This window comes from Phlebotomus papatasi, chromosome 2 (assembly GCF_024763615.1).
Source record: "Phlebotomus papatasi isolate M1 chromosome 2, Ppap_2.1, whole genome shotgun sequence".
NCBI lineage: Eukaryota > Metazoa > Arthropoda > Insecta > Diptera > Psychodidae > Phlebotomus > Phlebotomus papatasi.
This window is the reverse complement of record NC_077223.1, coordinates 76800192-76820754: the sequence shown is the minus strand read 5'-3', so window position 1 is coordinate 76820754 and position 20563 is coordinate 76800192. Positions and strand designations below refer to the sequence as shown.

The window sequence follows — 20563 nt, the reverse complement described above, 5'->3', positions numbered from 1 at the left end:
ATTGTATTTATTTTTTAACTAAAGTCTCAAGTCTTTAGGTGATAAAATGAATTTTATTAAAGATCATATACTTCACGAAAAATTACAGTTTATACACTGAGAAAAAAAAGGTGCGATTAATATTTTTTCCTCAAAAATTTAACACTTTTCAGGTGTAAAAATATATCAACATTTTTTAATGTTCATTTTACACCTTATTAAAGGTAAAATTATCATGAAGAAGGGTACCTTTAACCCCTAATAAACATGAAAAAGGTAATATTTACACCGATTTTAGATCAATAATGCAGAGTAAAATTAACATTTCCGGAATGTTATTTTAACTTTTTCGGATTTCTCTCAGTGTATGTTTAATTTTTTCATGAAATTTTGATTGGTAAGAAACCAAAGCAGTTAAACGAGTTAAACCATAAGGCTAAGCCCTAGGTTTGAAGCCCGTATAAAGCCCTAGACACGCTTACGACTTAAGCCAAGAGACGACTTAGTGGAAAATGATGAAAATGTAGTTTGACCATTATTTTTAATATGCACAGTAAAAAAATTTACAACCACTATCGTTGGTAATTTTTGCACGAGCGCTATTGTTGTGAAGTTTGTGTATTGGAAATGTTGTATATTGGCAAAGTTGTGTATTGTCAATTTTATAAAATGGCTTCCTGTCTATAATTTTGATTGTAGAGCAATTTTGTTCGGTTTATGTGTATTATCTGTGAAAAGTATCTGTATTAAGCAAAGAAAAAGAACAAAAAAAAAAGAAAAAACATGAAGAGAGGGTCTGAGACTTGAACCCATAGCCTTCGCGTTGATAGTCTCGTGCTTTCCGGCTGTGCCACGAACTTGCTTACTTCTCTTAAGCAAATGGCCAAGAGTTGCATCGTCAATTTTTCTAATTTACTTGATGCTTCCTCTGTATCCAATGAATGATTCTAGAAGACAATTAGACAGTTAGAAATGCGAAAAATGACTAAAATTTTAGAAAAATTACAATAGTGAACAATGAAATTTTGACAGATCTCAAACAAATTTTCCCATACACAAATTTCATTACACAAACTTAATTTTACTAGCATTATGTTAGTATCGCACTACAAATATGATAGTAATTTTACAATTTACAACCAAAATACTTGTGACAATACACAACTTTTCCCATACACAACTTTTTTTCTCACACATTTTTTTACTGTGTATTACACTAATAAGTCGTATCTATAGGCTAATCATCAGGTCTGTCAAGGCCCCAACTGTCACGTATAGACTTTTCCTAATAAAAATTTTCTGATGTTAATCAAAATTTAAAAATGTAATATCCTCACATTTAATCAGCTAATTTTAACTATATTAAGCTAAAAAAAATCGCATTTAGGTGTATTATGGGTTAAAACTACTCTTCTGTCATGTTGATTTTACCCTTAAAAGGTGTAAAATTAACTTTAAAAAATGTTGATATATTTTTACATCCAAAAAGTGTTAAAGTAATGACGAAAAAATGTTAATCGCAGCCTCTTTTTTTCTCAGTGTAGGATTGAATTATCAGGAGCAAATGATCTATTAGATTCTGAAGAACCAACTGATTGCTATTTAGGATTTTGAAACCTTCGGGAACTCGGCTGAACCTTTAGCCTGAAGGCCGCTTTACAGATAAATGTTAAATTTCAGATTCGTAGAGAACCCTCTAACAAGTTTCATTACTTTGTCTGAAAAATACTGACAAAGGGATTGATTTTATTGCATAGTTTTACAGCAGTTTAATATGACCATGCTCATATGCTTCGAATATGTTATATTTGAAATAGATTTGCGGAAAAGTGTTTTGGTACAAATTTCTCTGTTATCTAACAAAATTTCAAAATCAATATAAATCAACATCTTTTGTGCTGTCGACTTCAGATATGTGATTGCATCTTGATGGTTTTCAAATATTGCGCATATTTGCCAAAGTCAGCAAAGAGAATGAAATAATGCGGAAATGCGGGATTTAAATGAAATCAGAATGACATTGCAGATAATTGCATAAGTAGAATTTATGAAAAATTCGATAAGTCTTCTTTTGAAAGGCACAAATTGATGAAGAGAAGGAACAGTGCTGACCAACAGATGATACGCACAAAGTCATATGGACAGATATGAAAGTACGCGCGCGCATGTGAAAAATATTTTATTGAGCAATGCAATTCACTTAAAGACACTCTATATATGCAGTTGGGTAAAATTGTTTAGAGAGATGGAAAATATCTTATTTACATTTCTTGACATCTCCCCTAAAGAGGAGAAGTTGGAGGTGTGCAGGTGAAGGTGCGATAATACAGAGTTGAGAGTTAGCAATAAGCCTTTGAATTTTATGTGCCACACAGAAAAAGAGATTCGCAATGCAAGTTTGATCACTATCTTAAGTGGTGCGTCTCATCTCTATCTCACGGTCATTTTCAATTCATATGGCATCTCTTTGGCTCTTCTTAGCGGAAAGGAAGAGACCAAAAATGCAAAAATTAGCTACTCTTAGCACTCTCTGTGTCCCATGCGCCTCCCTAACAATGTTGCATAATGCAATTCTTATCGAATTTTATGAAGAATATTTGTAACTGCTGAGTTTCCTTATTATAGTACCTCTCCACACTTACCAGAATGTCTTATTAATATTGCATATGATTGGAATTGCAGGGAAATTGACAAAACGTCTCTGGTTTAAATACATTAATGTATTTTATGTCTCCAACTCACTCTCTATCTCTCTTCCTTTTGCAGATAAATATAGCCGTTCAGTGCCTAAGTACAGATTTTAGTAGTCAGAAAGGTGTTAAGGTGAGTCAACGATCAAATGCAGTCAATTCATTTATATGGAAATTTTAATGATGAAATTTGCATAAAGAGATCCTGATTTTCAAATGATCTAATTTTTATTTATTTATTTTTTTTGAAAAAGGAAACATAATTTTTGAAATGATCGTGATTAATATTTTAAAACATTTTAAAAATTCATTTGTTATTATTTTTCAATATTTTCACTGATTTATTAAATATTTTTCAATTGTTAAAAAAATAATCTCTATTTTTCATATCAAAGCAATCAAATGCTGAGATTTTTATGAAAAATCTATTTATTTATTCAAATGGTTTTTCATAATTTTATGTTTTGATTACAAAAATCTTATTGCTTAAAATTTTTGAATGAACACCATTATCTGAAATTATTATTTTTTTTTTTACATATTTTTCCTTTATTGTTTAGAACCAGTCTTTTTAATATTCAGTCAAATTATATTCAGACTTAAATATTTTATGGGTTGTTTAAAAAATTGTGATTAATGTTTTAAATACAAGGCTTACATTTTATAATGCTTTTATTAAGATAAAATTAATTGCCTTGATTTTTTTTCATATAGTTAATGAGGAGAGCGCCTAAGGGATCGATTCTAAAGCTCGGATTGTCAAACACGACAACCTGAGGTGACATGATAACTTCTTTTCGTTAGTATCGACTGTAGATTCTAAAACATTGTAATGATAGCTGCACTTTTTGTAGCGAATATAAATATTTATAACCAGTCACATTCTTTCAACAATTTTACAATAAATTAATGTTTAAAAATCCATCATTGATTAAATTTGATAAATACAGACATATCGATACTGTCGATTCGATAATATCAAACAAAGGGTAACTCATTTCAATTTTTTCTGACAAGGCTTCTGATTTCTCGGGTTTCGCGATGCAGAAATTGGGTTTCGCGACGCAGAAATTGGGTTTCTCCGGTTTCGCGATGCAAAAATTGGGTTTCGCAATGTAGAAATTTGGTTTCGCGATGCAAATCTTGGGTTTCGCGATTCAAAGAGTGGGTTTTTCTCGGGTTTCGCGATGCAGAAATTGGGTTTCTCGGGTTTCGCGACGCAGAAATTGGGTTTCTCCGGTTTCGCGATGCAAAAATTGGGTTTCGCAATGTAGAAATTTGGTTTCGCAATGCAAATCTTGGGTTTCGCGATACAAAGGGTGGGTTTTTCTCGGGTTTCGCGATGCAGAAATTGGATTTCTTGGGTTTCGCAATGTAGAAATTGGGTTTCTTGGGTTTCGCAATGCAGAAATTGGATTTCTTGGGATTCGCGATGCAGAAATTGGGTTTCTCGAGTTTCGCGATGCAGAATTTGGGTTTCTCGGGTTACGCGATGCAGAAATTAGGTTTCTTAGGTTTCGCAATGCAGAAATTGGGTTTTTCGGGTTTCGCGATACAAATCTTGGGTTTCTCGGGTTTCGCGATGCAGAAATTGGGTTTCTCGGGTTTTGCGATGCAGAAATTGAGTTTCGCGATGTACAAGTTGGGTTTCTCGGGTTTCGCGATGCAAATTTTGGGTTTCGCAATACAAAGACTGCGTTTCTCGTATTATGCGATGCAGATGTTTATTAGTCTAATGCAACAATTTTTGCAAAAAATAATTGGTAAAAAACATCTAATAATTTTAAGAAAGAATCATTTTATTTGGGATAACGGTCCGACCTTTAGTTACCTTTCGATTATTTACGAATCGAATATTTGCGTTCAAATTACTGGAATATTTCTTTAACACTATTTTTAATCATAAATTTATTTTTTTGTAGATTTTATTTCCAAATTTCTAGAGTAACGAACACTATTAGGTATTATAAAATAAAACTTCAAAACAAAATCATTTTGAATTAGTATTTTTAAAATCTAATAATATATAGTTTTTGTATTCTTATATGTTATTTCTTTTTTTTTGTAACGAATTATTGCTATTAATCTTTGAAACTTTCATATAATTCTGTTTTTCTTTATTCAATTAAAGTTTAATTGTTACTACTGATGTCATTTTAGATTACTCGCTTATCTTGACTGAAAAATAATACTGATCTTTTAATTTATAAGAAAAAGTTTTATATTTAACATTTGCAAAATCGTGAGTTCTTGCTAACTTCAATTACCTATTTCACATTAAAATCGTATATTTTTTATATCGTATTTTTTATGATCACGATCACTAATTGTAAAGTTTTATGTTTATAAAAGAAAACCAAGATCATTTATATTTAAATATTTCCTGAGTAATCATGATCTTGTTAGACATCTTTCATTGATTTCCAGTAGATTTTATGATCATCACTAACAGATTTGAGGATATGTTATTAAAATTGTTTATCTCATCTGCAGGGTTTACCTCTACATGTACAAATTGACACATTTGAAGATCCACGAGATACACAGGTCTATCATAGAGGTTATTGCCAAATAAAAGTCTTTTGTGATAAGGTGAGTAAAATCAAAAGCATTTTAGTATCATTTTAAATACCATACAATCACTTTATTCAATCGTAAACGAGTAAAATGGCAAGAGGATCAAATTAGTATTGAATATAATATAAATAATCGTAAATTTTAAATTCCAAACACAGTGGGTAATGTTAGAGGGGAAGAATATGGGGTGGAAAGTAGAAACAGAAGCTAGCATTTAGATCAAGAATTATTGATCATAAAATATATGGTTATCACTTAATAATTTTCTCAGTCACCAGTGGACTTTTGCAGTGCAGGAGCTTTAGATATTAGCTCAGCGGTATAGATATGTTGTGTCAACTGTGAAGATAAAATGCGGAATTGTCGTAAAAAGTTCACAGTTAATATTCAAAGAAATAAATATTGTAAATATGTTTCGTATGTAACATGGTATAATCTATCTTAAAGAAGCTCATTTGAAGGTGAAAAAAAGGTTGGAAAACTTTAGTAAAACACTCAATTTATTGTCCTTATCTGATCATCAATGGGAGATTGTGCACAAATTCATGCAGTGAGGGAAAGAATGGAGAAAATAGTGAAGGAAATAGACGTGATCGCGAGTCTCTTGGGGCTTCCGAAACGTGAAATATTGAAGTGTGTGGGCGATCAAGACAAATAATGGAGTAAAAGTAACTATGAAGAAATTACAATAAATATACGGAGCACAATAAACCGCTAATCAATTTCTACCCTGCAGGTCTAATATTTCAAATTTTTCACCTCATTCCATAACTAAATTTTCCTTTACTGTATGGGAATACATTGTGATCTTTAAATTTTGACGGGGGGAAAAGGGACATTATAGAAAGAGGGGGGTTTAGCTCAAAGATACTTCATGTATTTATATTTATTGTTATAAAATTCTTCAAGCTGCAGTTGAAGAAGTTGTTTGGATTTCAAGTAAAAGTTCTTTTAATTTTCTGAATAAACATTAAATTTTATATATATTAAAAGTTTCCTTTTCTGCAAATGGCATCTTACATCAACTTAATATCTCTATCAAATGGAGTAAAATCACGTTAATAGAGTATAGCATGCATCTCGAAACAGTTGAAAAGATGCATTCAGTTTTTTTTTTGTTGTTTTTACTGATCTGCGTGGACCTTAAAGATTTTTATGTGAATGGGCGCGTATGGTGGTGCAATAAATTCCATTAATATTATTTTATTGAAATGGTTTTTATTGCTCGATCACTTTAAACTGGATATGTGATAAGACATTAAAATTTGTTGAATTCATTTTGTTTAAATTTGCAATTTAAATTCATGTGCTGATGCTCAAGTGCCGATTTTTCAAGTTATTTCTGCAATTATTTGAGTCGAGGAAGATGAGTATTTGAGTGCATATTTATTCATTCAACTTCTTTTCACACGATCATTGATGTGTGTGATTATCTGATGATCTTTTTGTTATTGCTCGTTTTTTGATGGAAATATAATGTTTGCAAAATCCTTTGTGAATCAATTGCTGAGTGATCTTCTGTGATCTTAAGATGATCTCTCTTCTAGTGATCTTTATGCATTTCTGATGGATATTGTATTATTTTTTGTGTATAGGGTGCTGAGCGTAAGACTCGCGACGAAGAACGTCGTGCAGCTAAGAGGAAAATGACAAATACAGGACGAAAGAAGCTGGATGAGCTCTATCATCCAGTGACAGATCGATCGGAATTCTATTCAATGCAAGATCTTAACAAGCCACCTGTTCTCTTTTCACCCGCCGAGGACATTGACAAGGTGGGTGTGATTAATTTTTCAGCCGCGGGTGAGGAATTTCATTTATCGTTACTTCTCTCTTTCTCTATTTGCAGTTGTCGGGTATGGAGCTGCAGAGCTTCTATGGGCACGATGATCCACTGTCAGGATCGCAAGATATCAAGGGAACTTCTCCTTTTCTGCTTCATGCAGCCAACAAACCGGTCACACCTACGTTGAAATTTCACAATCACTTTCCACCAGATGTACCAACGTGAGTAAAATTTTTAATAAATCGGATATATCTCAAATAGGGCAACAAAGTAATGGTAGAAACACATTAAGATAAAATTTACAGATAGAGTGGTTTATTAAATTCAATTAAAATAAATTCTATTAAAATCATTTCTACTAATAATTTTTTTTGTTAAGAAAAATGTTGTCAATAATCTGTCTTTTTCGTAAGGATTTTCAAAAAAACGGTTTGCGGAATCTTCGTTTTTTCCATTTTGTTTATTTACACTTTTGTTTATTCCCAGTTTGTCTTTGGAATCTTTGTCTTCGATAAATTTTGTTTTTTGGAAACTTTGTCTTTGGAAATCTCGTATTATATATATTTTAAAAAAAGTATATTTTATTGAATGAAATAATGAAATCACATTGGTTTTTTTTAAGTTTTTAGTTTCGTACTTCAGGGTAGAGATGGTAATATTTCAGAAATTTCACAGCAGTCGCCACCTATTTTAGGCGGAAATTCATGAAATTTCTTGAAATTTACCAACTCTACTTCAAGGCAACGGGAAATTTTCTGTATTTTGGGAAGTTTTTAGTTTCGTCCTTTGGGGCAAAGGGAAATTTTCTGTGTTTTGGGAAATTTTTCAGTTTCGTCCTTTGGGACAAAGGGAAATTTTCTGAAAAAAGGGAAATTTTTGGAAAGTTATAAAATATACTTGTGCAAAATGTGTAACAGACAAAATTTCCAATAATTGTGGAAAATATATGAAAAACAAGATTTCTAAAAACAAAATTTCCAAAAAACAAAAATTACCGAAGACAAAGATTCCAAAGACAAACTGGTAAAAATAAAAATGGAAAAAACAAAGATTCCCGATCCCCGAAATAACACAGAACGAAACGAAAATCATTTGTGAGATATCTCTTAAAAAAGAAAAAAAATCTTCTGTTAAGAAAATCTGCGAAACTTTAAAAAGATCAAGTAACAGTTTTATGAGATGCTTGAACTTACGAGATAGAGCTTTCTCTGAATTATCTTTTTGCAAAGTTTTTGGGTCCGTAACGGTTTAGTACCAATTTAAATTGATTCATTAATTACCAGAAAATCTTTTCAAAAGGGGTGGCAAAGCGTCTGATCCTTTGCACAGTGCCCGAACTCGTAACTTATAGAGGCTTCAGACCTAATACGGGATTCAGACCTAAGGCTTAGCCATCTGGCTTAAATCCTCTAATTCTTCATCAAACATATTTTTTTTAGGAAATTGTTGTTTAAAATTGAATATCAAGGGCAAATGATTCATTAGATTTTGAAAAATTAATAAAATTGATTGTTATTAAGATTTTTGAAACCTTCGGGAACTGGGCTAAACCTCCAGTCTGAAGCTAGCATTAGATGTTATACCAGTTGCTTCACCAGTTCACAACTCATTTAAACTGATTCATAAATCACTCAAAAGATCGTCTAAAATAATTTGAAGAGTAGTAAAATTGATTTTCAAACAAAAATTACTTATCGCTTCATATCCGGTTCATTACGCGTTCACAACCGAATTGAACCAATTTAAAATCACTCAAAACAATGCTCAAAATGCCTTAGAAGTAATATAAGGGAAACACGAGGTACCACCAAACACTGCGATTTTTCAATCAAATATTCGACTTCAGAGGACAAGACTTATAGAAATTTATAGGCACTATAGGTATGCTTATCTATTGAAGAAATGGTCGGGATAGTGCAAGTAGTTTAGAAATAAAAACTATTGTTTGATGCTACCCCGTGTTTGGTGGTGTTCCAGTTTCTCCTAATTGATTTTTGGATAAAAATTAGTTATCGACCATGAACCGATTCATTACCGATTCAGAACCGATTGATACAGATTCCATTTTATCGGAAATACCAAGACATTTCCAACGAACCCAAACGTGACAACATTCGGTTATCTTGGGAGTATTATTTTGAATTTCAGATAAAAATTAGTTATCGGTAATGAAACAGGTCACTAGCGGTTCAGAACCAATTGTAATCAGTTCAGGCTCGTCAGGAATTCCAATACCTTTACAATGAACCCATTATGTTCCCGTTTAGTTGAGGAAAACTCCCCATAAAGTCTTACTGAATTTTGATCTTGAAAAACTGTTAAAGTGAATGATTCAACGGTATTTTCGTATATTGAAAAAATATTCACCTGGGTAATCTCTAAAAAAAAAATATGGTTTTGGATTAGGGATTAGGGATTAGAGAAATATGAGGGGCCTGCTAAAGTGATTGGGTCGATTTATAAAAGGATCCCCAGAAGGCTCAAAGTCTGAATCTCTAACTGTTTGGCTTCTAGAGCTAGCGATCGCCGACGGACAGACGGAAAACCGTGACGTCAAAAAATTGAAACTTTAAACGAAATCTCTAGAAACATTTTCAAAATGATCCGGAAAGCATGGTTTTGATAGGGCAAAAAGTAGTTATAGCATAAAGGGGAGATTACTGAAGACTATAATATCAGCTTCAGACTGGAGGTTTAGCCCAGTTCCCGAAGGTCTCAAAAATCTAAATAACATGCAATTTTATTGATTTTTCAAAATCTATTTGATCATTTGCCCTTAATATCCAATTCTAAACATCAATTTCCTAAAAAATCGTGTCTGATAAGGAATTAGAGGAGTTAAGCCAGATAGCTAAGCCTTAGGTCTGAAGCCCGTATAAGTCGGATACCTCTTACTGCTTGGTGTCTATAACCAATAACAAGCTTTCCCAATTCCGAGAAATAAGAAAACAGTATTAGAGAATCATACATAAATCAATTACGAATATTTTGCAATTTTTTTACAATTTGGGATCGCTATATTCAGTTTGAGAAATAAAAGACCTATTAATTAAATCAAAATTTGATAAGTTCAGTTGAAAAATAAGCTTTCTAGAGAGAGATTTAATTTTGTCCTTGAAAAACTTTAAAAGTTTCTTGAGAAAACTTGCTTTGAAAGGAGGTTAGAGGGGAACAAATTAAAAGATTGTTCGGGATAATGCTCACTTACGGGGAATGAGGGGTCATTGAAAACTATCTGTCAATATTTCTTTAACCCAATAACAAATTGAAAGAAAGCGGATTGTATTGCTCTCTCTTTGAGTTCAAGCAATAAAATGACATTACCTAGAGCAGAAAACTTGAAAGGTGTTTCGCATTAAATTTTATTATTATCAAGCCTAAAAAATTGTTTCATGTTATTCCATGCAAATTTAGATATTTTTTTTAAACATAAAAAACGTGTTGAAGTAAAATGGATTTTTATGTCAGCAATACTACAGTAGATTTAATTCGGCTCTTTTAAGATCGGGCTACTTTTTAATTCAGGCAGCAGTTACATTTGAAAAACTTTGTTGTCATTTTTCAAGTTTGATTATGATTATCAAATGAATCAAATATGCTCAAATTTGGCATGATTTGTCTTAGTTTTGATGTGATTTTGCATTATAAAGGGATTTTCATGCAATTTGCGATATGTATGAGCATGTAAACTCAATATGTGTATGCAGACGAATAAAAATTCGTTGCATTTCAAAAAGTTTGTCGCCCGAATTTCTCTCTAATTCGGATGACATTTCGGTCCCACCCAAATGTTAGAATTTCAGAGAGTCTACTGTAAAATTTACTGTAAGTAAATGTGTTCATTCACTGAGAAAAAAACGATGGTGCGATTAACTTTTTTCCTCATAATTTTGATACTTTTTAGGTGTAAAAATATATCAACATTTTTTAATGTTAATTTTACACCTTTTCAACGGTAAAATCAACATGTAAAAGGGTAACTTTAACCCTAATATACCTAAAAAGCATAATATTTACACCGATTTCGGATCAATACTGCAGAGTAAAATTAACATTTCCGGAATGTTATTTTAACTTTTTCGGATTTCTCTCAGTGTTAAAATAAAATAAGGTTATGTTGATAATGATATAAAGCAAAAAAACAATTAAATAGAAAATACAGTGAAACACAATTCAGATTCTAAAGCTAACTTTAGGAATATCTTCAAATTTAAAGCTAAATTATGATTCATTGTACTTTGTTATAGTTTTATCTATAAAACGTTTTTTTTTTCATAACCTCACATAATTATATTTTTGAATCTTACTATTTATTTAATTCATTTTTTTTATGATAATTTGTTTTATGATGCCAAATGATAAAAATTGCACTTTAAATCTACTTTTTAGTTGAAAAATTTAAGAGTTTAAGCTACATTAAAATACTTCTAGATCTAGTATTTCTTAACATAACCTCACTTTTCAACTTAACCTCACAATTGGCTTCTTATCAATTTTAGAATCCCAAGAGTTGCTCATGATGAAATTGATTGCAGGGATAAGAAAGATCACTTGCTGGACGGCAGTATGGTACAAAACTCAATGGGTGAATTTGGTCAATCGATTAAGCGACAAAGGATGACCCCACCACTCTGCGATCGCGTTATGCTTTACGTGAGGCAGGAAAATGAAGATGTTTATACACCACTTCATGTTATTCCACCCACAACTGTGGGCCTCTTGAATGCGGTAAGTTTTTTTTCCATTCTCAATTTCTCTATACACCTCATCCACAAAGAATTCATTCTCAGTCATTCACAAATTCTCTTTGCATTTGTTTTAAACCAAAAAAAAAAAGAATCTAGCACAAATTAATGAGAAAAAAAATGTGAGAAGAGATATACAAAATTTATTTCACATTTTTGCGCCAATAACACAAATTTTTAACTGCTTCTTATATATGTTTTATTTATTGTACAATCGACGATGATATTTATTGATTATTCTGTGTGCTCTTACAAAAAAGAAAACAAGTATTTGGAGCCAAGATCTACAGAGAAAACTGCAATAAAAGCAGCTAAAAACGGATTGATGAAAATTAACAATTGTTAACATCATTTTTATTTACTTCTTATTTTTTTTCTTGCATGGGTGTTGATATTAAATTACAATGCAATAATTCACGGTATGTTAAATTGTTAAAAAGTTTGTTTTTAATTCAATAATGGATTAACATCATTATATTTTCATTCAAAAATTAATCATCACTCCACTTATGTTTTATTTTGAATGTTTTTTCGTTGTTGTATTTTACTAGATTATCCATTTTTTAGATAACTTTGTTTCTTTTCTAGAATGAGATCTCAATTGAACCTCAAAGACAGTGAAAAAACGTTCAAAAAATTACCTACTTCTATCTATTGCATCAATAATGTTAATTTTCAACGCAATATAAGAAAGACAGAAATTAAAAAATTGTTTATTGGCACAAAAGTTCTTTTTTTTTATTTTAAATCTATCTCTTTCCATCTATTATTTTTTTATCAAATCTCTTTTTTTAATTAATTTACTTTCAAGAATTGAGAAAAAAAGATAATAAAAAGAGATTATTTCAAAAAATTGGAATGAATTATGTTAATTAATTTCATTAGCATATTATTCTTTCTTTCTTCCTTCCTTCTATTTTTTTGTGGTGTATATCTCTCTTTAAAAATAGAGGATTAGAAGAAAGATTGATAATTTGATTATATTTCTTTCTTTTCCAAATTATCTTTAGTATTCTGTTTATCTTAATTGCAGATCGAAAATAAATACAAAATCTCATCGTCGAGTATAAATAACTTGTACAGAAAAAATAAGAAAGGGTAAGTGGATGGACATAAATTAAAAAAACAAAAACCCAATTTTAATTTTATTAAACAAAAAAAAAATAATCGTAGATTCTTGCACATTTCATGCTTCAATATTTCTAAATGTGGCTAATTCAGTATGCAGTAACTTTGTCGAGAAGCTTTTTTTTTCTATCAGAATATTGACTGTTTTTTCTAACACTTTCGCCTCGTTATTAATTTTTTTGTTGTTTAATTCTTCTATAACTAATAAATTCTTCTTGAAAACCTATTAATTATTCTCATTCCTTGAACGGTTTTGCATCTGAAAAGAGAAGAAGCAATAAATTTTCTCTCTTACCTTTACCCAAAACATAGTATTTGGAAGAAATATTGAGATTCTTAAGCGTTCTTTGGGATTAAAATAACGATCGGGATCATTGTTGGTGATCAAAAAGCTGTCGTGATATTTTTTTTTCGTTGAAAATTATCGTCTGTTGAAAAATAGGATAAAATTAAATCGGCAGTTTATCTCATTTCTTTTTCTAACTAATTTTTTTTTCCTGATGGCAAAGGTGAGTTTTTTTCCACTGCTAAAATTGCTACTGAAAAAAGCAATTTCTTTATATCGAGATCTAGATTAAACTGAATTTAAATAAAATGTTTTTTTTTCTGAAGTAAATAGCAATTTGGGTTAAATTGTAGCAATTTTGATTTAATTATAGTAATTTTTCAAAACAAGTCTTTTTGTTCGAAATCGACTTTCTGTATAAAACCTTAATCGGACTTTCAAATTCGATTAATTGGGCAAAATTCATGGCAAAGGTAACTTTAGAATTCAATTGGGTGGATTAAAAGCTGATTTATAGTTTAAAGAATAAAAAAAGCTTTCCTTAATTTCAAAATATCAAATTCCTTTAAGGAGTTACCTAGAAGTCAAAAAAAGAACTAAAAATCACCATATATTATCTAATTTTCTTTTTCAACATAATAAGCTTATTAAAATACAATAATTAAACTATTTTATTATCAGAAATTTTTATTTAATAATCTTACAAATTCAACTGTGGGATCTGATTTTCAGAGACCTTTAAAAAAAAAGAGTAGGGGATACCGGGGAGGTTTGGGACAGGGGTAATGTGGGGCAAGGCGATTTTTTCATTAATTTTTGAAATAAATGGGATTTAACCATTACTCAATCGTAGGCAATATTAAGATGTATATTGACTAAAAGAATGGATATTCTCAGTTTTATTGTTTTAATTCTATGAACACTTTCTTAAAAATTGATAAAAATTTTATTTTTTGATTTCTTAGTTTTGCTCTTTATATTTTATATCAGTGATTATAATTAAATCTTTTTTACCTCATTAGCTAGCAGTATAATCTGGAAACATATTTTTATAAAAGTTTCAGAGATTATACGCTCTTGTTTTTTACCAAAACTACCCGCGGGGATGTTTGGGACACCTGAAAGGGGATGAAATGGGCGTTGATTTTCGACATGATTGGTGGGGTGCATTTTTTTATTGTCAAAATGGAGAGTAATGCCCAGTTTCAACTCGAAATCTATCTATTGTGCAAACTTTACCAGTTGAGAGTTGTCTATAGGGACAATTAAACCATCAATGTCTTGGGAATCAATATTTATACTCCAAAGGATATTCGACCTTTGTTCAATCCCGTTAAAAACTATTTTCTCGAAAATTTCTCGAGTAGTATCCTGTAAAATTCTCACAAGTTCCTCAGAAAAGGCAAGGTGAAAGCTTTATTAGATAAACAAGGAAAACAGTTACTATGCAGTTGTTGTAAAGTCAAACATAAATCTGCCAATGAGTTCAAAACTAAAAGTGTCAAAAAAATCTACTCGCCTGATTAATTTGATGATGATGATTCCAATATTTAGAATAAAAAAGCAAAGAAAGCTAGGATGGAAAATAAGAAGAAAATACTTTAAATAACTGATTAACAAAAAATGACTCTACTGTACAAATAAAATTGATATTAATTTCTAAGTATGAAATAAAAGATTAAATATTTTTATTTCTATTAGAAATCTTTTTAATCTAGTATTTAAAATTAATTAACGTGCTCCAATAATGCAAATTATGCTAGAAAAAACGCGTCCCAAACATCCCCTTTTGCGTCCCATACTGTCCCACATCGGGGAGGTTTGAGACAAAGCGTCAAATTAAATGTTTTATCTTCTCCAAGAAAACTTTATTGTTTTCCAAGTTCTATCGAGTACTTTTTTAAAGTCAATACCCCCATGAGTATCCTATAGACCGCATAAAATTGTAATACACTATCGTGATTTTTTGGAATACTGTCTCAAAGTCAAAACACGAAAAAGTGTCCCAAACCTCCCCGGTTTCCCTTTATTTATCTGACGTCAAAAAAATTAAATATTTCCTGTTAGTTGATGAGTTAAACTCGTTCTTGAACGGTACACTTATTATTATTAAGGGTTTGTGTTTAGAATCAATAAATTTATTTTAAAGGAAAAGGAAGTAATGTTTTAAAAAAATGTTTACTTATGTGGGAGATTAATGAAAACCGGGAAATATTAGACATGCTCCATCACTTTTTCCAAATTATTCGCGAAGAAAAAGATTCATTTGCTGGCTAAATGTACCCTGGTCTCCCATATCGGAGAATATAAATTAGCTTTAGACCAATTTAAAGATTTAATTAATGCTTCGAGATTTATTTCCTAATTGAGATAATAAGTGAGCGTGTCTTTTGAAGGATCTGCATTTATTTTTCTCCTTTCTTGATAGTTGTAGAGGGCGTGGCTTATTTTTTTATTGGACGAAAATAACGTTAACGAAATAACTAGGGTTGGGTTAATTAAGGGAGGATTCTGATTTTGTAGGCCAAAACTTACGGTATTTTCATGATTTTTTATGTTTAAAGCTGAAGTATATTTAAGAAATTTTTCTAGCAATTTTATAGCAGTGATTAACATTTAAAAATAAAAAAAATATAATTATTCAAAAATAATATTCAATTGCAAATTTTTTTACTACAGTACTGTCTTTCTATATGCACACTCTCTATATGCACAGCTTTTGTGTCGGTTGCATTCAAAATCAATTTGTTTACATTTTGACAAAGTAATAAAGACAATTATTTTCTTGGTAACTAATTTTTCTTGTTTTTAATTTTCTTAATTTTATTATTTCTGTCTCGTATTATATTTAAAATAACACGGGAAATTCTAGAACAATAAAAAACTGATAATTTATTAAAAGAAAGAAAAAAAACCGTTGGGAATTTCAAAAAAAGTTGTGCATATTCAGAGAGAGAACTGTCAAAAAAAGTACCCAAACTGTGCATGTAGAGAGACAGCACTGTACATTAATTGAGATGTCAAATTGATGTTTAAGCCGGGGGTAGATCGAGACGCGATGGATTATTATTATTATTATTATTATTATTAGAATAAAAACACCATAAATAGGGAGCAACCCTCTTACAATAGTGTGGCAGAAAAAAATTTAAAAAAAAATTAAAAAAAAAAATTAAAAACAGAAGAAAAATAGTGAATAAGAAAATGAAAAGAAAAAAAAAGTAAAGGAAGATAAAGCTTAATGACCAAGCCCAGGCTGGAAATATCTTTGAATTCCCTGCTGAGATACACGGACCTCACGGGGCAGGGAATTGTACAAAAATACTCCCCTGACAAAGAGTGTGCGTTTGAAAGTGTCTTGCGAAGCTTTCGGGAATATAAATCCCCGAACCCTAACGGAACCCCCCTCGTCAAGAGGGAAGCCAGGTATTCAGGGCAACCACTCGTTACCAGACGGTGAAGAAAAATTAGGGCACGCATCTGAAGGAAGGATGGAAAATCACAACCAACAAAAACGTCCCTGTGAGGAGAAATGTGGTCACGAGGACCCAGAGCACAAATATACCTTATGCAATTATTGAATGCAACTGTTAACCTGTGGATGGTCTCACAGTCAGCCAAGAAGAAGAGCTCAGCTCCATAAGAAAAAATAGGAAGTAAAAGCGCTCGCGAAAGGAGCAGGCGAGTGTCATAGGGTGTGATGTCCCGGTAGCGTCGAAGGGTGTACAAGGAATAGTTAATTTTACGGCAAATGGAAGTAGCATGATCAGACCAAGATAAAGTTTTGTTAAAAACGATACCAAGATTCTTTACCTGATCAGCATACGGGATGATTTCTCCGTGAAGGAGGAGAGGGCATGAAGGAGGATTGGCTGATCTCTTTTTAGAGATAACAATGGCTTCTTCATTCTTTGATTATTTAAATTAAATTTGACAAAAACACTAATCGAGTTATTTTAATAAAGTCTTCTAAACTACTGAGTATACTAAGATATATATAGTCATTCAAGGAGAGATGAGACAGTGAGTAGTAGAGATGGACCACCTGGCCTCTTGCCTATATCTTCTACACTATCAGCACCTCCTTTAGTCTATTTATGCCCTCCAACATTATAAAGAAAACCCCCAAGTTACTCCACTGAGAAAAAAATAGGCTACGATTAACTTTTTTTCGTCATAACTTTAACACTTTTCGGGTGTAAAAATATATTATCATTTTTTAATGTTAATTTTACACCTTTTTAAGAGTACAATTAACAGAAAAAAGGGTAACTTTAACCCATAATACACCTAAATAGGGTATTATTTACACCGATTTCGGATCAATACTGCAGGGTAAAATTAACATTTCCGGAATGTTATTTGGACTTTTTCGGATTGTCAGTGTTTGATAGAATTATCTCTACGGATTAGATGCTAAAATGCTAGCTCTATGATGCAAGTGTTCCGGGTTCTTATTTTCTTTAATTCTTCAGAATTTTCTGTAAGAATCCCAGATACTTTTTCAGAAGCGCACTTCAAGACAATGATTTCTGCTCTGATTCTGATAGTTTATTGTAGAATTATTGAAACATGTTCTTACTATTCAATAACTTTATGGTTTTATTTGTGAAAAAATCATGCTAAACGTCTATTTTTTTCTTCTTTACAGGATTACGGCGAAAATTGATGATGATATGCTCTCATATTACTGCAACGAGGATATTTTCCTGCTGGAAGTGCGTCAATTGGAGGAAGATGTCTTTGACATAACATTTACTGAATTGCCACAATGGATTGAAGACAAAAATTTATAAAAATCACATTTCCATCCTTCTACCTTCGGCCCTTTGGAAGAAGTTTTTAAGTAAGGTGAGAGAGGGGTTCTTTTTTTTGAAGTGAAGGGAATTTGACTACAGAGTACAATATCAAGAGATAATCTAATTGCCATCTTGCCGTGATTTCAAGTGTTTTACATTATTATTTTTTTTATTAATATTAACTATTTTTCTAGCAAGTATTTTTGTGTATATTTAGAATTATTATGAGCAAAAAGTATTTTGGATTTTAAAAATGTTATTTAAGAGGGGCAACAAGATTTCTAAAAGAAGAATGTCACTTGTTCCGAATGGATTGTAATTTATATAAGTTTTGAAGGAATTATCTATAATAGGAATTTGTATAAAAAGAAGAGTTATTGATTTATTTTGTGCTGAATTTGGAAAAAAAATTGTGTATTTTTTTTTGCTTAGATCCCTTTTTATATTTTGAAAATGTAAATAATTCATGCAAAAAAAAACAAAAAAGAAAAGGATTTTCTTTCTCCAAGGGAAATATTTATTTTGTAATTTTAAACTTGGAATTTTTAGAATTTATTAGTTAATATATTTTTTGTGTGTATTTTTTTTTTAGGAATTAAATGAGGATGAATTTATGATGAGTTTATGAAACTTGTGAGAATTCAATCGACGTATTTTTGCCCTCCTTTCAATCATCATTTTCAAATTGATATTGAAGAAAATTAAATGATTATACGTTTGCTTAAGTATTTTTTTTATTAAAGAATTACGAAGAGTATCAAAAGCAAGTATTCTAGCCACATTTAAATTAATCAGTTTAAATCTGAAACAAATTTAAGTTTAAGGTGTAAGTTGAACAGGAAAATAGGAAGGGAAACTGCCATAAAATGAGGTGAAAGATGATTCAGTGGAATTTTCTATTAAAAAAAAAAAATACAAAATAATTGTAGTAAAACAGATGGAAGAAATGATGAGGATTCTTTTTTATTAAATTATTTTTTAATGAAATATTTAAGTACCTGATGAGTAAATCAAGAATTGAAGAAGAAAAATAGTGAAAGATCAAATGAAAAGTGAAAAAAAAAGAAGTTCTTTTTTTCTCAATTTAAGAGAAGAGAAGCAAGAGTTAAAGAGTCAGTGGAAGCAAAATGTTGCTAAATCAACAATTTTCTTTGAGTGCCAATCTACAATTTAGGAATTACATATCTTCTTATTAATTATTCTTAATAATAAATGCATTATGCCAATTTAAATGGACATTTAACCCCTTTTTTTGTAATTCTCGATCTCGAAACAAAGTTTTAAGTTCACAATCATTTTTTTTCTAAATATATATATATATATTTGTAATTATGAGAAATCTCAAAAGAAAAAAAGAACAAAAATTAAAGAAAATTTAAGGAAAAAAAAATTGTGGATAGGAAAGCAAAAACTGTTAGAATTATCTCATGTTAAAAGATTTATTCTTTGTGAATTTCATAAAATTAGTAATTTTTCTTTATTAATTTTATACAAGAACACTTTTTATTGAAGAACATTTCTGCTTAGGATTAAAGAAGGTTAAAAAAAACAAAAAAAAGAATCACTTATGAAATCTATTCATAGCTGGACATCGACATAAAATGACAATGTTAATTATTAACATGTCTTTTTGTTAATTAATTTAGCTGTGAATTTCTGCAATATTATTTTATAAAAGAAAAAGAGAAAAAATATCCATAATGACGATTTTAAATCCATATAATCGTAAGGATTATATTGAGAGTAACTTTGTGTATTTTTTTTTGTCATAAATATTAAGATAACTTGCATTTAATTTTTTTTAATCTTTTACTTAATGATATTTTTGGTGGAGGATTTATAAGTAAAGCAAGAAAGAAAAATATCAAGAAAGAACACTCCGATTTTTCTCAATTAACATTTCTTCCTCAACTAATTCAATAAATTCTTCAGGCAAAATAAAAACAAAATAAATCTTCAGACTATTTGGTACTGAAAAAAACAAGAAAAATATTCTAAAAGAAGTAGCTTTTGATGATGTTGAAAATCTTTCGATACAAGGATAATGAAAAAGTTAGTGTATTGTCAAATTAATCTCGATAAATTTGTCAATTTAGTTTTATGGAATTTTTAAATTAGTTTTTAGACCCACAAATATTGAAGAGAGATAAATAAATAGAGAGTGTAATTGATAAAAAAAGATAAGTCGTTTTATTATCCTTAACGCATATACGATCTGCAGTGGGACCTGATAATTGAGTCTTAGATATTGTTAGAGGAATGTTGCCATGGTTCGCACAGAGTTTACAACACTGAGAGAAATCCGAAAAAGTTAAAATTACATTGCGGAAATGTTAATTTTACCCTGCAGTATTGATCCGAAATTGGTGTAAATATTACCCTTTTAGGCGTATTAGGGGTTAACGTTACCCTTTTTCATGACAATTTTACCCTTGAAAAGGTGTAAAATTAACATTAAAAATGTTGATATATTTATACATCTAAAAAGTGTCAAAGTTATGAGGAAAAAAGTTAATCGCACCCTCTTTTTTCTCATTGTATTTATTATTAATTTTATCCAGAAATATAGATTT

General features: G+C 30.4%; 1 protein-coding gene across 21 annotated transcripts in view; it reads left to right on the top strand.

Moving 5' to 3' along the window:
* Window positions 1-20169, top strand: part of LOC129804438 (protein grainyhead) — a 172283-nt gene extending 152114 nt beyond the window's left edge. For 7 of the 21 annotated variants that reach the window (XM_055851735.1, XM_055851734.1, XM_055851731.1 and 4 more), the window contains 7 exons: window positions 2746-2802; window positions 5163-5261; window positions 6842-7021; window positions 7096-7253; window positions 11532-11760; window positions 12811-12875; window positions 17843-20169. In XM_055851735.1, coding sequence (XP_055707710.1) covers window positions 2746-2802; window positions 5163-5261; window positions 6842-7021; window positions 7096-7253; window positions 11532-11760; window positions 12811-12875; window positions 17843-17987 — 933 coding nt within the window. In that variant the 3' untranslated portion in view covers window positions 17988-20169. The remainder of the gene's footprint in view (window positions 1-2745; window positions 2803-5162; window positions 5262-6841; window positions 7022-7095; window positions 7254-11531; window positions 11761-12810; window positions 12876-17842) is intronic. The other 14 variants (XM_055851738.1, XM_055851725.1, XM_055851724.1 and 11 more) reach the window with 3 other exon arrangements.
* The last annotated feature ends 394 nt before the right edge of the window (window positions 20170-20563 follow it).